General features: G+C 48.4%; 1 protein-coding gene across 1 annotated transcript; it reads right to left on the reverse strand.

Annotated features, from left to right (window-relative positions):
• Positions 1-10,721: 10,721 nt before the first annotated feature.
• Positions 10,722-11,530, reverse strand: LOC137279136 (ankyrin repeat domain-containing protein 50-like; the record flags this gene model as incomplete). Its single annotated transcript, XM_067811613.1, has 1 exon — positions 10,722-11,530. A coding segment is annotated over one exon (809 nt), but the record flags the coding sequence as incomplete, so codon positions are not given.
• Positions 11,531-12,316: the final 786 nt, after the last annotated feature.

The following is a 12,316-nucleotide window of genomic DNA, read 5'->3' on the forward strand; positions in this document are numbered from 1 at the left end:
ATGTTAGTTCCGTCGCAACGGCGCCGTTAGCGGAAGTAGACTTTCGTTCTAATTTCGTTATCCCTCATTGGATTTCTTATGTCTATGATTCATTTGAAAGGTCTTTCCATGGGGTTTCTAGCGATGTATAACATGCACGTCTGCAATGTTGTGTATAGCTGTCCGCATGTACTGCCGCATGCTATTTCCGTGTCAACGGATCGGTAATCGGAAGTTAATTTCGTTGATAATTTTTATATCGTTTTCTCGTTCCTAAATGTCCATAATGCGTATGAATGCCCTTTCAAATCTGCTTCTAACGACGTATCACATGTACATATACAATGGTTTTTGGAGAGGCTACACACGTCCGTATATACCGCCGCTTTTCGCGTCTACGGCCTTTCAATGGCGCATTTGCTCTCGTGTTGCCTTATTGCGTCTTTTTTGCTTCTAACTGCAGCACTCTAGTCTGTAGCATACATTTTTTGGTATCATTAGAAAGCTCTTCTGGTGACGGCAACAATGGTGTAAGCAGATTTCATCTATTCTGAAAATTGTAAAGTATATTGCACAATTTGTTCGAAAAAATAGTCGTTTTTTACTGTACTTTTTAAAAAAATACTATGTAACTTCTTTTCTAAAAGTCAGATGTCAAATTGGATGGTATTGCCAGAAAGCCCATTTAATGGCGGAGGTACATGCAAAATTTCGTTGCTCTATCTTTTCAAATAAAGTAAATCTAAACTTTTTAAAATGTGTACTATCGTCAGGTGAAAGTTTAACTATCCAACGTATTTACGTACTTTTCTACACAAGGGGAACCCGAGCCAGCTTGGCCACTGCTCGGAAAATGCCTACGTTCCCCGGGCACGAACGTAGACGGGACGGGAACGGAACGGCGATGCGGAAATTGCGACGCTGCCCTCTACGTCTGCCCACGGAGGTTGGAAAGTATCAAGGTTGTGCATAGGGGGATAATTCCGACCTCCACCATGATCAAGCACTTGGTTGACGTGGTGGTTAGCGTGAGCAACGGCGCGCGACGTTGTTCATACTATTCATCATTCGTTCTGCCGAAGACGCTCGATCCATAAGCGGTCATGGTGTAGCAAAACGGAAAACTATCGAGTCTTGACAGGGGGCTCAATGGCGAGTTTGCGAGAAGCAGAACAATATGCTGGTGTTGCATAGCAGGCGAGGGGACGATCCCGAGAGGAGAGTCGATGATGGTGAAACGGTAGCTGGCGCAGGCAAACCCGTTCGAGTCTTGATTTGCCCGTGAGCAAGTGTAGACTCTGCTGACTTTTGCCTAGAGATGGGTGATAGTGTCGGAAGCAGATCGACATGCTGGTGTTGCATAGGAGGCGAGGGGACGATCCCGAGAGGAGAGTCGATGATGGTGAAACGGTAGCTGGCGCAGGCAAACCCGTTCGAGTCTTGATTTGCCCGTGAGCAAGTGTAGACTCTGCTGACTTTTGCCTAGAGATGGGTGATAGTGTCGGAAGCAGATCGACATGCTGGTGTTGCATAGGAGGCGAGGGGACGATCCCGAGAGGAGAGTCGATGATGGTGAAACGGTAGCTGGCGCAGGCAAACCCGTTCGAGTCTTGATTTGCCCGTGAGCAAGTGTAGACTCTGCTGACTTTTGCCTAGAGATGGGTGATAGTGTCGGAAGCAGAGCGACATACTGGTGTTGCATAGGAGGCGAGGGAATGATCCCGAGAGGATAAGCGATGATGGTGACAGGGTAGCTGGCGCAGCGAACCGGTTCGAGTCTTGATTCGCCCGCAAACAAGTGCATACGCCGGTGATTTTACCTAGAAGCAGGCGATGTCTCAGCCACGAAGCAGGCAAAACACTGGTGTTGCACAGAGGTTGAGAGGGCGACCTCGAGACGAGAGGCGATGATGGTAAAACGGTAGCTGGCGCAGGCAAACCCGTTCGAGTCTTGATTTGCCCGTGAGCAAGTGTAGACTCTGCTGACTTTTGCCTAGAGATGGGTGATAGTGTCGGAAGCAGATCGACAGGCTGGTGTTGCATAGCAGGCGAGGGGACGATCCCGAGAGGAGAGTCGATGATGGTGAAACGGTAGCTGGCGCAGGCAAACCCGTTCGAGTCTTGATTTGCCCGTGAGCAAGTGTAGACTCTGCTGACTTTTGCCTAGAGATGGGTGATAGTGTCGGAAGCAGATCGACATGCTGGTGTTGCATAGCAGGCGAGGGGACGATCCCGAGAGGAGAGTCGATGATGGTGAAACGGTAGCTGGCGCAGGCAAACCCGTTCGAGTCTTGATTTGCCCGTGAGCAAGTGTAGACTCTGCTGACTTTTGCCTAGAGATGGGTGATAGTGTCGGAAGCAGATCGACATGCTGGTGTTGCATAGGAGGCGAGGGGACGATCCCGAGAGGAGAGTCGATGATGGTGAAACGGTAGCTGGCGCAGGCAAACCCGTTCGAGTCTTGATTTGCCCGTGAGCAAGTGTAGACTCTGCTGACTTTTGCCTAGAGATGGGTGATAGTGTCGGAAGCAGAGCGACATACTGGTGTTGCATAGGAGGCGAGGGAATGATCCCGAGAGGATAAGCGATGATGGTGACAGGGTAGCTGGCGCAGCGAACCGGTTCGAGTCTTGATTCGCCCGCAAACAAGTGCATACGCCGGTGATTTTACCTAGAAGCAGGCGATGTCTCAGCCACGAAGCAGGCAAAACACTGGTGTTGCACAGAGGTTGAGGGGGCGACCTCGAGACGAGAGGCGATGATGGTAAAACGGTAGCTGGCGCAGGCAAACCCGTTCGAGTCTTGATTTGCCCGTGAGCAAGTGTAGACTCTGCTGACTTTTGCCTAGAGATGGGTGATAGTGTCGGAAGCAGATCGACAGGCTGGTGTTGCATAGCAGGCGAGGGGACGATCCCGAGAGGAGAGTCGATGATGGTGAAACGGTAGCTGGCGCAGGCAAACCCGTTCGAGTCTTGATTTGCCCGTGAGCAAGTGTAGACTCTGCTGACTTTTGCCTAGAGATGGGTGATAGTGTCGGAAGCAGATCGACATGCTGGTGTTGCATAGCAGGCGAGGGGACGATCCCGAGAGGAGACTCGATGATGGTGAAACGGTAGCTGGCGCAGGCAAACCCGTTCGAGTCTTGATTTGCCCGTGAGCAAGTGTAGACTCTGCTGACTTTTGCCTAGAGATGGGTGATAGTGTCGGAAGCAGATCGACATGCTGGTGTTGCATAGCAGGCGAGGGGACGATCCCGAGAGGAGACTCGATGATGGTGAAACGGTAGCTGGCGCAGGCAAACCCGTTCGAGTCTTGATTTGCCCGTGAGCAAGTGTAGACTCTGCTGACTTTTGCCTAGAGATGGGTGATAGTGTCGGAAGCAGAGCGACAGGTTGGTGTTGCATAGCAGGCGAGGGGACGATCCCGAGAGGATAGGCGATGATGGTGACAGGGTAGCTGGCGCAGCGAACCGGTTCGAGTCTTGATTCGCCCGCAAACAAGTGCATACGCCGGTGATTTTACCTAGAAGCAGGCGATGTCTCAGCCACGAAGCAGGCAAAACACTGGTGTTGCACAGAGGTTGAGAGGGCGACCTCGAGACGAGAGGCGATGATGGTAAAACGGTAGCTGGCGCAGGCAAACCCGTTCGAGTCTTGATTTGCCCGTGAGCAAGTGTAGACTCTGCTGACTTTTGCCTAGAGATGGGTGATAGTGTCGGAAGCAGATCGACAGGCTGGTGTTGCATAGGAGGCGAGGGGACGATCCCGAGAGGAGAGTCGATGATGGTGAAACGGTAGCTGGCGCAGGCAAACCCGTTCGAGTCTTGATTTGCCCGTGAGCAAGTGTAGACTCTGCTGACTTTTGCCTACAGATGGGTGATAGTGTCGGAAGCAGATCGACATGCTGGTGTTGCATAGCAGGCGAGGGGACGATCCCGAGAGGAGAGTCGATGATGGTGAAACGGTAGCTGGCGCAGGCAAACCCGTTCGAGTCTTGATTTGCCCGTGAGCAAGTGTAGACTCTGCTGACTTTTGCCTACAGATGGGTGATAGTGTCGGAAGCAGATCGACATGCTGGTGTTGCATAGGAGGCGAGGGGACGATCCCGAGAGGAGAGTCGATGATGGTGAAACGGTAGCTGGCGCAGGCAAACCCGTTCGAGTCTTGATTTGCCCGTGAGCAAGTGTAGACTCTGCTGACTTTTGCCTAGAGATGGGTGATAGTGTCGGAAGCAGAGCGACATACTGGTGTTGCATAGGAGGCGAGGGAATGATCCCGAGAGGATAAGCGATGATGGTGACAGGGTAGCTGGCGCAGCGAACCGGTTCGAGTCTTGATTCGCCCGCAAACAAGTGCATACGCCGGTGATTTTACCTAGAAGCAGGCGATGTCTCAGCCACGAAGCAGGCAAAACACTGGTGTTGCACAGAGGTTGAGGGGGCGACCTCGAGACGAGAGGCGATGATGGTAAAACGGTAGCTGGCGCAGGCAAACCCGTTCGAGTCTTGATTTGCCCGTGAGCAAGTGTAGACTCTGCTGACTTTTGCCTAGAGATGGGTGATAGTGTCGGAAGCAGATCGACAGGCTGGTGTTGCATAGCAGGCGAGGGGACGATCCCGAGAGGAGAGTCGATGATGGTGAAACGGTAGCTGGCGCAGGCAAACCCGTTCGAGTCTTGATTTGCCCGTGAGCAAGTGTAGACTCTGCTGACTTTTGCCTAGAGATGGGTGATAGTGTCGGAAGCAGATCGACATGCTGGTGTTGCATAGCAGGCGAGGGGACGATCCCGAGAGGAGACTCGATGATGGTGAAACGGTAGCTGGCGCAGGCAAACCCGTTCGAGTCTTGATTTGCCCGTGAGCAAGTGTAGACTCTGCTGACTTTTGCCTAGAGATGGGTGATAGTGTCGGAAGCAGATCGACATGCTGGTGTTGCATAGCAGGCGAGGGGACGATCCCGAGAGGAGACTCGATGATGGTGAAACGGTAGCTGGCGCAGGCAAACCCGTTCGAGTCTTGATTTGCCCGTGAGCAAGTGTAGACTCTGCTGACTTTTGCCTAGAGATGGGTGATAGTGTCGGAAGCAGAGCGACAGGTTGGTGTTGCATAGCAGGCGAGGGGACGATCCCGAGAGGATAGGCGATGATGGTGACAGGGTAGCTGGCGCAGCGAACCGGTTCGAGTCTTGATTCGCCCGCAAGCAAGTGCATACGCCGGTGATTTTACCTAGAAGCAGGCGATGTCTCAGCCACGAAGCAGGCAAAACACTGGTGTTGCACAGAGGTTGAGGGGGCGACCTCGAGACGAGAGGCGATGATGGTAAAACGGTAGCTGGCGCAGGCAAACCCGTTCGAGTCTTGATTTGCCCGTGAGCAAGTGTAGACTCTGCTGACTTTTGCCTAGAGATGGGTGATAGTGTCGGAAGCAGATCGACATGCTGGTGTTGCATAGCAGGCGAGGGGACGATCCCGAGAGGAGAGTCGATGATGGTGAAACGGTAGCTGGCGCAGGCAAACCCGTTCGAGTCTTGATTTGCCCGTGAGCAAGTGTAGACTCTGCTGACTTTTGCCTAGAGATGGGTGATAGTGTCGGAAGCAGATCGACATGCTGGTGTTGCATAGCAGGCGAGGGTCGATCCCGAGAGGAGTGCCGATGATTGTAAAACGGTAGCTGGCGCAGGCAGACCAGTTCGAGTCTTGACAGGAGACTCTAGGTCGATTTGGTGGTAATTGTTCATGATTTGCCGTGTCAAATCTTTGCGATTCCCTAAGGTGTGGCATATGGGAAATGAGCGGTTTATTGCTGTAGTGTCTACAGCTACGTGAGACATCTACTTGATGGGTAGATGCGACGGCATGACATGCCAGACGGACATTGACGTTTTGTTATGCATGTTGATGTAAAGCGTAGTGTGTGTTGTTCACGTGTAGCAGCTCAACTGCCAACAGTACTTGAAGAACCACGACCTCCTTCCTACGTCGACTCAAGTGTGCCTTCACAGCAATCAGACTTTGGAATGAAAGTTGTATCCTTCCAGGTTTCATGATTTGTATGATACATTTGTGTTAACATATTTGAGGTATCTGTCCATTATGTACGGCAATTGTATGGGTATTCAGTAATTCGTGAGCTATGGTTATCATGGTGCATGCTAAATTAAAAGAACAACCTAACGCTGTTCCCTTCTAATCCAAACCATTAACCTCCAATCAAAGTAACATAAAATTAAAACGGAAAGTCCACGTCCTTCTCTCTACACCAAATCACTAACCCATTCCGAATTAACCTAAATGACATAACCTTAAAGCTAAAATCATCAATACCGACAATGTTAAAACTAATCCGCTAACCCAAACCTAAATGACATAAATTTAAAGCTAAAACCATGAATACCGCGGTGCGCATAACTGAATAATAAACACTGACAATGACAGAACGTAAAACTGGAGATAAACGCCAAACTAAAAGGACAAAAGTAACACCGCCTAAACCACTTAACCCCAAACCAAAAACATTAAATTAACGTGAAAAAATTACCAAGAGAGAGAGAAGGTGACTACGAAACTCAAACATTACCAACTCAAACCAAAAACACCTAACACCACTAATAAAAAACTAAAAGCGCGAAATAAACAAAGTAGGTGGAAAAGGGTAGATGATGTAACCCTTGACCCAAGTGAAATGGTATACTTGCATCAAGGTCTACAAAGTCAGTCGTTCGGCCGAGGCATTGATAATATGTTACCGGGTGAAGGTGCCATATTTTCAATGCCTACAAACTGGCCCGGAAAAATTGTCTTTAATTCCAGCTGGTGTGATGCTTAGTACCGGGTTTCCATGTTTGCCGATAGTTTGATGTTGCATGGAAATGTAGCCTTGGTATTGTCTTTAGTTCCAGCTGGTGTGATCCGTACTCCCGATAGTTTGATGCTGCATGGAAGTTGTTTGATGTTGTATGGAAATGTAGCCTTGGCATTGTCTTTAATTCCAGCTGGTGTGATGCTTAATGCCGGGTTTCCATGTTTGCCGATAGTTTGATGTTGCATGGAAATGTAGCCTTGGTATTGTCTTTAGTTCCAGCTGGTGTGATCCGTACTCCCGATAGTTTGATGCTGCATGGAAGTTGTTTGATGTTGTATGGAAATGTAGCCTTGGCATTGTCTTTAATTCCAGCTGGTGTGATGCTTAATGCCGGGTTTCCATGTTTGCCGATAGTTTGATGTTGCATGGAAATGTAGCCTTGGTATTGTCTTTAGTTCCAGCTGGTGTGATCCGTACTCCCGATAGTTTGATGCTGCATGGAAGTTGTTTGATGTTGTATGGAAATGTAGCCTTGGCATTGTCTTTAGTTCCAGCTGGTGTGATCCGTACTCCCGATAGTTTGATGTTGTATGGAAGTTGTTTGATGCTGTATGGAAATGTAGCCTTGGTATTGTCTTTAATTCCAGCTGGAGAGAAAGCGAAGACACTGCCTTTGTGATTCTTAGCGTTACTACAGGTCACCCTCACACAAGACAAACACAATCACATCACATCACTACATTGTCTGGAATTGTGCCGTGACTGGTGTCATGTTTGCAGAAGCACTTGTCGGGGTGGGACACACAAGCTTGGCTCTGATGCTTTGATGGTAATGCCTAATCCGTGAGTTTCTGAGTGAGAAGCCAATCAAAGTGGCGGCAATTACGACTGAAAACACCAATCATTGACTCGTTGTTTTATCCCATAACTGAACGAGATGAGTGAGTCGTGTCAGGCTTAAGCTAACAACAGGTCTTAATCCATGAACGATTGATCCCGTGAGTTCAATGCAGAGCTCAGTACAAACACGTATCAATGACCCAGGCTATATATACTTAGCAGTCAGATACGAGCATCACGGCACTTGTGCTGATATTATTTGACACAACTCATTGTCAGAAATCGTTTTTGAAGACTAACTTCATTCAAGTCATGGCCTGCGCACTTTTTGAAGCTCCTGTTTCAAAGCCACTGCACTTTGCCATCCTGGGGCATAGTTTCGTGCGGCGACTTGTTCAAGTCTGTCCCCCTCCACATGGCATCCTCACTACCGTGCGTGGGATCGGAGGGGCGACCGTCGCTCGGATGAAAGCTGAGGTGGATGCCCTTGATGCAGCTTTTCAGGGCATTGTGTTCTTTCAAGTGGGAGAGAACGACGTGTCGGCCTCTACTGATCCTCGGGACCTGGTCGAAGACCTGCTGGATCTTCTGGACTACCTTCGGTGGAAACGGCCAGGCTCCAGGGCGGTGATAGGGAGTCTGTTTCCGAGGGTAAAACCAAGGAACATGACGGTCTCTGCCTACAAGCGGAAGGTGGTGGAGGCGAACCGGCGCTTGAAGAAGATGTTGCGACGCCGTCTGGATGCCACCCTTTGGGAACACAGCCAGCACATGAGGATGGGACCTGCGCTGCTAGCCAAGGACGGCGTACACCTGACACCAAAAGCTAATGGGCAGTTCTGGCTTTCAATTCGTAAGTGTATGTGTAGGTATGTTTAATCACTCTCACTCACTCACTCACTCACTCACTCACTCACTCACTCACTCACTCACTCACTCACTCACTCACTCACTCACTCACTCACTCACTCACTCACTCACTCACTCACTCACTCACTCACTCACTCACTCACTCACTCACTCACTCACTCACTCACTCACTCACTCACTCACTCACTCACTCACTCACTCACTCACTCGCGTGATATCAAATAAGCTGTTTTGCATCCCGCCGCACGCACAGGCTTTGGCTTTGGGTGGCTTTAAGGGTGGGAAAACATAACGGCAGCCACACGTGTCGCACATGACGCGAAAGTCAAGACACAGGGCTTCCGACCCATGTCGAAGACAAAACCCTGGGGTCGATGTACGAAACATGACAAGTACCTACAGCGTGAAAAAATTGCCATAAATCGGGATAAATCGGGCTTAAAAGCGCCCCGGCGTCGAACCCGGTAAAGATTTGTCACTTCTGATGTTACCACCAGATAGCCCTGGGGACCAGCTTCACGTCGATGTGAAACCTGTCAATAGGATGTGAATATTCAACGTTCGAGTGACGTTTAAAAGATGCTCTCCGAGTAAGGCTTTTGTCTTGGTAAAATTACAGGTCTATAACAGATGGGAAAATGGGCGTGGACGCCCAACCAGGCACCCCATGTCGACCCCGTGATAACCCCAGGTGCTTCATGCACGTGGCCGAATTTTCATGTATGATATGTGTGCAGTATGTCTCTTTCTCCCGGGATGGGACAATTAGTGAACGCAGGATGCATAGATCAAACCCTGGTGATATCAAATCTGAGCTGTTTTGGCCTCCGTTACGCGCACGGGGCTTAGCTTTGGGTGGCTTTAAGGGTGGGAAAACATGACTGCACCCGCATGTGTCGCACATGACGTGAAAGCCAAGACACAGGGCTTCCGATCCAGAGTCAAATCAAAACCCTGGGGTCGATGTACGAAACATGACAAGTACCCGCAGCGTGAAAAGCTGCCAAAAATCGAGTTACATCGTCCCGACGTCGAACCTGTCGACGACAGGTCATTTCTGATGACACCGCCAGATAGGCCTGGAAACCAGCTTTACGTCGATGTGCAACATAGGAATGGGCCGTGCATGGTCAGGGCCCAGGCGGCCGTTAAGTGACGGCACCCTACGTCTCTTGCCCCCTGATATAGGCCTTTGTGATTTTCACAGACGAGAGTAAATTTCAGTTTTACAGAATAATGAGGAAGAGCTGGTCTCAGGGAGGAAAGTGTTTGAAAATGGTACTGAAGTCTTTTTAAGTGTCATGGTGTGGGGTGGCATCAGTAAACTCGTTGTGACGCCTCTGCTGAAGATGGAGAGCAGATTTGATTCTCGCAAATATTATGATATTTTACAGCAAGGCGTACTAGATTCCCACATAGGTCAAAGAGGAATCAGATTCCAACTTCAGCAAGACAATGCAACGATCCACAAATCAGTTCATACCTTGACATGGCTGGAAGCCAATCACATGACCTAATTAAATTTCCGCTGCGTCACCAGACTTAAATCCAGTTGAAAATGTGTGGCAGATCATAAAGGACAAAGTTGAGAAGTTGGAACCCAAAAGCATCCGCGAGTGGCGTCATGTTACTGACCAAACATGGATGGACCTACTCCAAACTTACCTATATAATTTAATAGATTCCATGCCGCACCGAATTCAGCAGTGCATACAGAGAAACGGAGGACTGACCGACTACCAAGATATATTTCCTTTTAAGGACAGGGCATCAGACACATCTGTGACAAATTTTATGAAATTTTACTATAAAATACAACATAGACAGCACTGTGAAAAGTCTCGTTTATTTCTGCTCGATAGTATGTTTAATAGCAAATATGTTTCGATCATATTTTACAGGCTGCATTTATTGGATTATATTCATTTTGTACAAATACACACACCACAGTCCAAAACATTTACAATGAACATCCAGTGAGATTCTTCACAACCTCCCCTTCTCTCAGCTGACACTCAAGGTTTTGTTACTATTTGTTGTACTAAAATGACCTGTCAGCTCCTCTACTCACAAGTAACTCCACCACATCCTTGTGTCCTGATATTTCTGCAATCACCAATGGTGTCCTTCCATTCCTCATTCTACTGTTGATGTTGATGTTCTGTGAGAGTAAATACTTCACCACCTCCACACTTCCCCCTTCACAGGCAAAGTGAAGGATATTTTTACATTTTCAACCCTGGAGAGTCACATTGGCTCCTTTCCTTACAAGCAACTCCACCACATCTTTATACCCTTTTGTTGCTGCCATCATCACGGGTGTCATTCTCTTCCAGCCTCTACTGTTGATGTCCACCATGTTGTGTGCAAGGACGTACTTCACCACCTCCACATCTCCACCACGACAGGCAAAATGAAGGATAGTGTTTTTACTTGCACCCCGGAGTAACACATTAGCCCCTTTTCTCACAAGAGACTCCACCACATCCCTATGGCCTGTTCTTGCTGCCATCATCACAGGTGTCATTCTCTTCCAGCCTCTACTGTCGATGTTCACCATGTTCTCTGATAAGATATACTTCACCACCTCCACATCTCCACCACGACAGGCAAAATGGAGGACATTGTTACCTTTGTTATCATGGAGCGACACATTGGCCCCTTGACCCACAAGTAACTCCACCACGTTCCTGTGTCCATTCTCTGCAGCCAGCATAAGTGGTGTTCCCCCACATAATACCTTTCCATTGATGTCATGTTTATGAAGTGAAAGGACATATTTCACCAGCGCCACATCTCCTCCCTGGCAGACAGAGTGAAGGAGGTTGAAACCGAAGTCATCTACAACTGACACACTAGCTCCATTACTCACGAGTAGGTGAACTATGTCTGTATGTCCTTGACCAGCTGCCAACAATAACACCGGTGTTCTACTTTTCCACTCTTTACAGTCAATGTCCGCCCGTCCCTCAGATAAGATGTCCTTCACCTTTCCCAGGTCTCCAGTTTTTGAGGCGCCATGAAGGTCACAGAAAGAGGTCACTGTAACACAATTTTACCGGTAGATCGTTGTCATCTTTCGTATGTGGATGTTATAAGGACGTTGCAAACAGGTTAACTGATGAGCAAAAGAAAATGTGACGAAAGATGGATTGCAATGTTTGGAATATTTTACATCAAATTTTGTTTGCAATTACACAAACATATAACCCAAATACATAATACATAACCTAAACACAGCACATAACTTATACCCCAAACACAGCACATAACATTCTGATCCAAGGTGAGTGGAATATCAATTCATTCCCACGAAAATCTCTTTAGTAGTATGGTGAATGATTGGACGATATCAAATCCCTGATAAGTGATATTTTTACGATCTACTGCCAGTGTGGGAGTGTTCCCGTATTGTGTATACTGCTCTGCTCCAGCAATGATGCCAGAATGAAGCCTGTGAATGGGTGACTGGATGGTTGATATACTCTGAAAAATATTAGTATAATGCTCTCATGGGATGGTCACAATCCCAACAAGACAGAAAGAAATTGAAGATAGATGCAATGAACAAGCTTCCTCCATTGTCGGATTGTAACCAACTGCTTGCTATCGAAAACACTCCAATCCTGATAACCTTTACAGGAAATCTTTAGATTCCAGATGGAATATAAACTCGCAGTCGCACAGCAGCATGGCTGCACGAAGCAAGCTGTACTTTGCCCAGCAGTGTAACTGACTGAGTCACCAAAGTTCTGGTGGGTAGGTATTCAGTTTTCAGCTCTCTCAGCTGGCTATTCGGCTGTCGCCATCTCACTCGCTCCGACAAAC

This window comes from Haliotis asinina, chromosome 3, assembly GCF_037392515.1.
Source record: "Haliotis asinina isolate JCU_RB_2024 chromosome 3, JCU_Hal_asi_v2, whole genome shotgun sequence".
NCBI lineage: Eukaryota > Metazoa > Mollusca > Gastropoda > Lepetellida > Haliotidae > Haliotis > Haliotis asinina.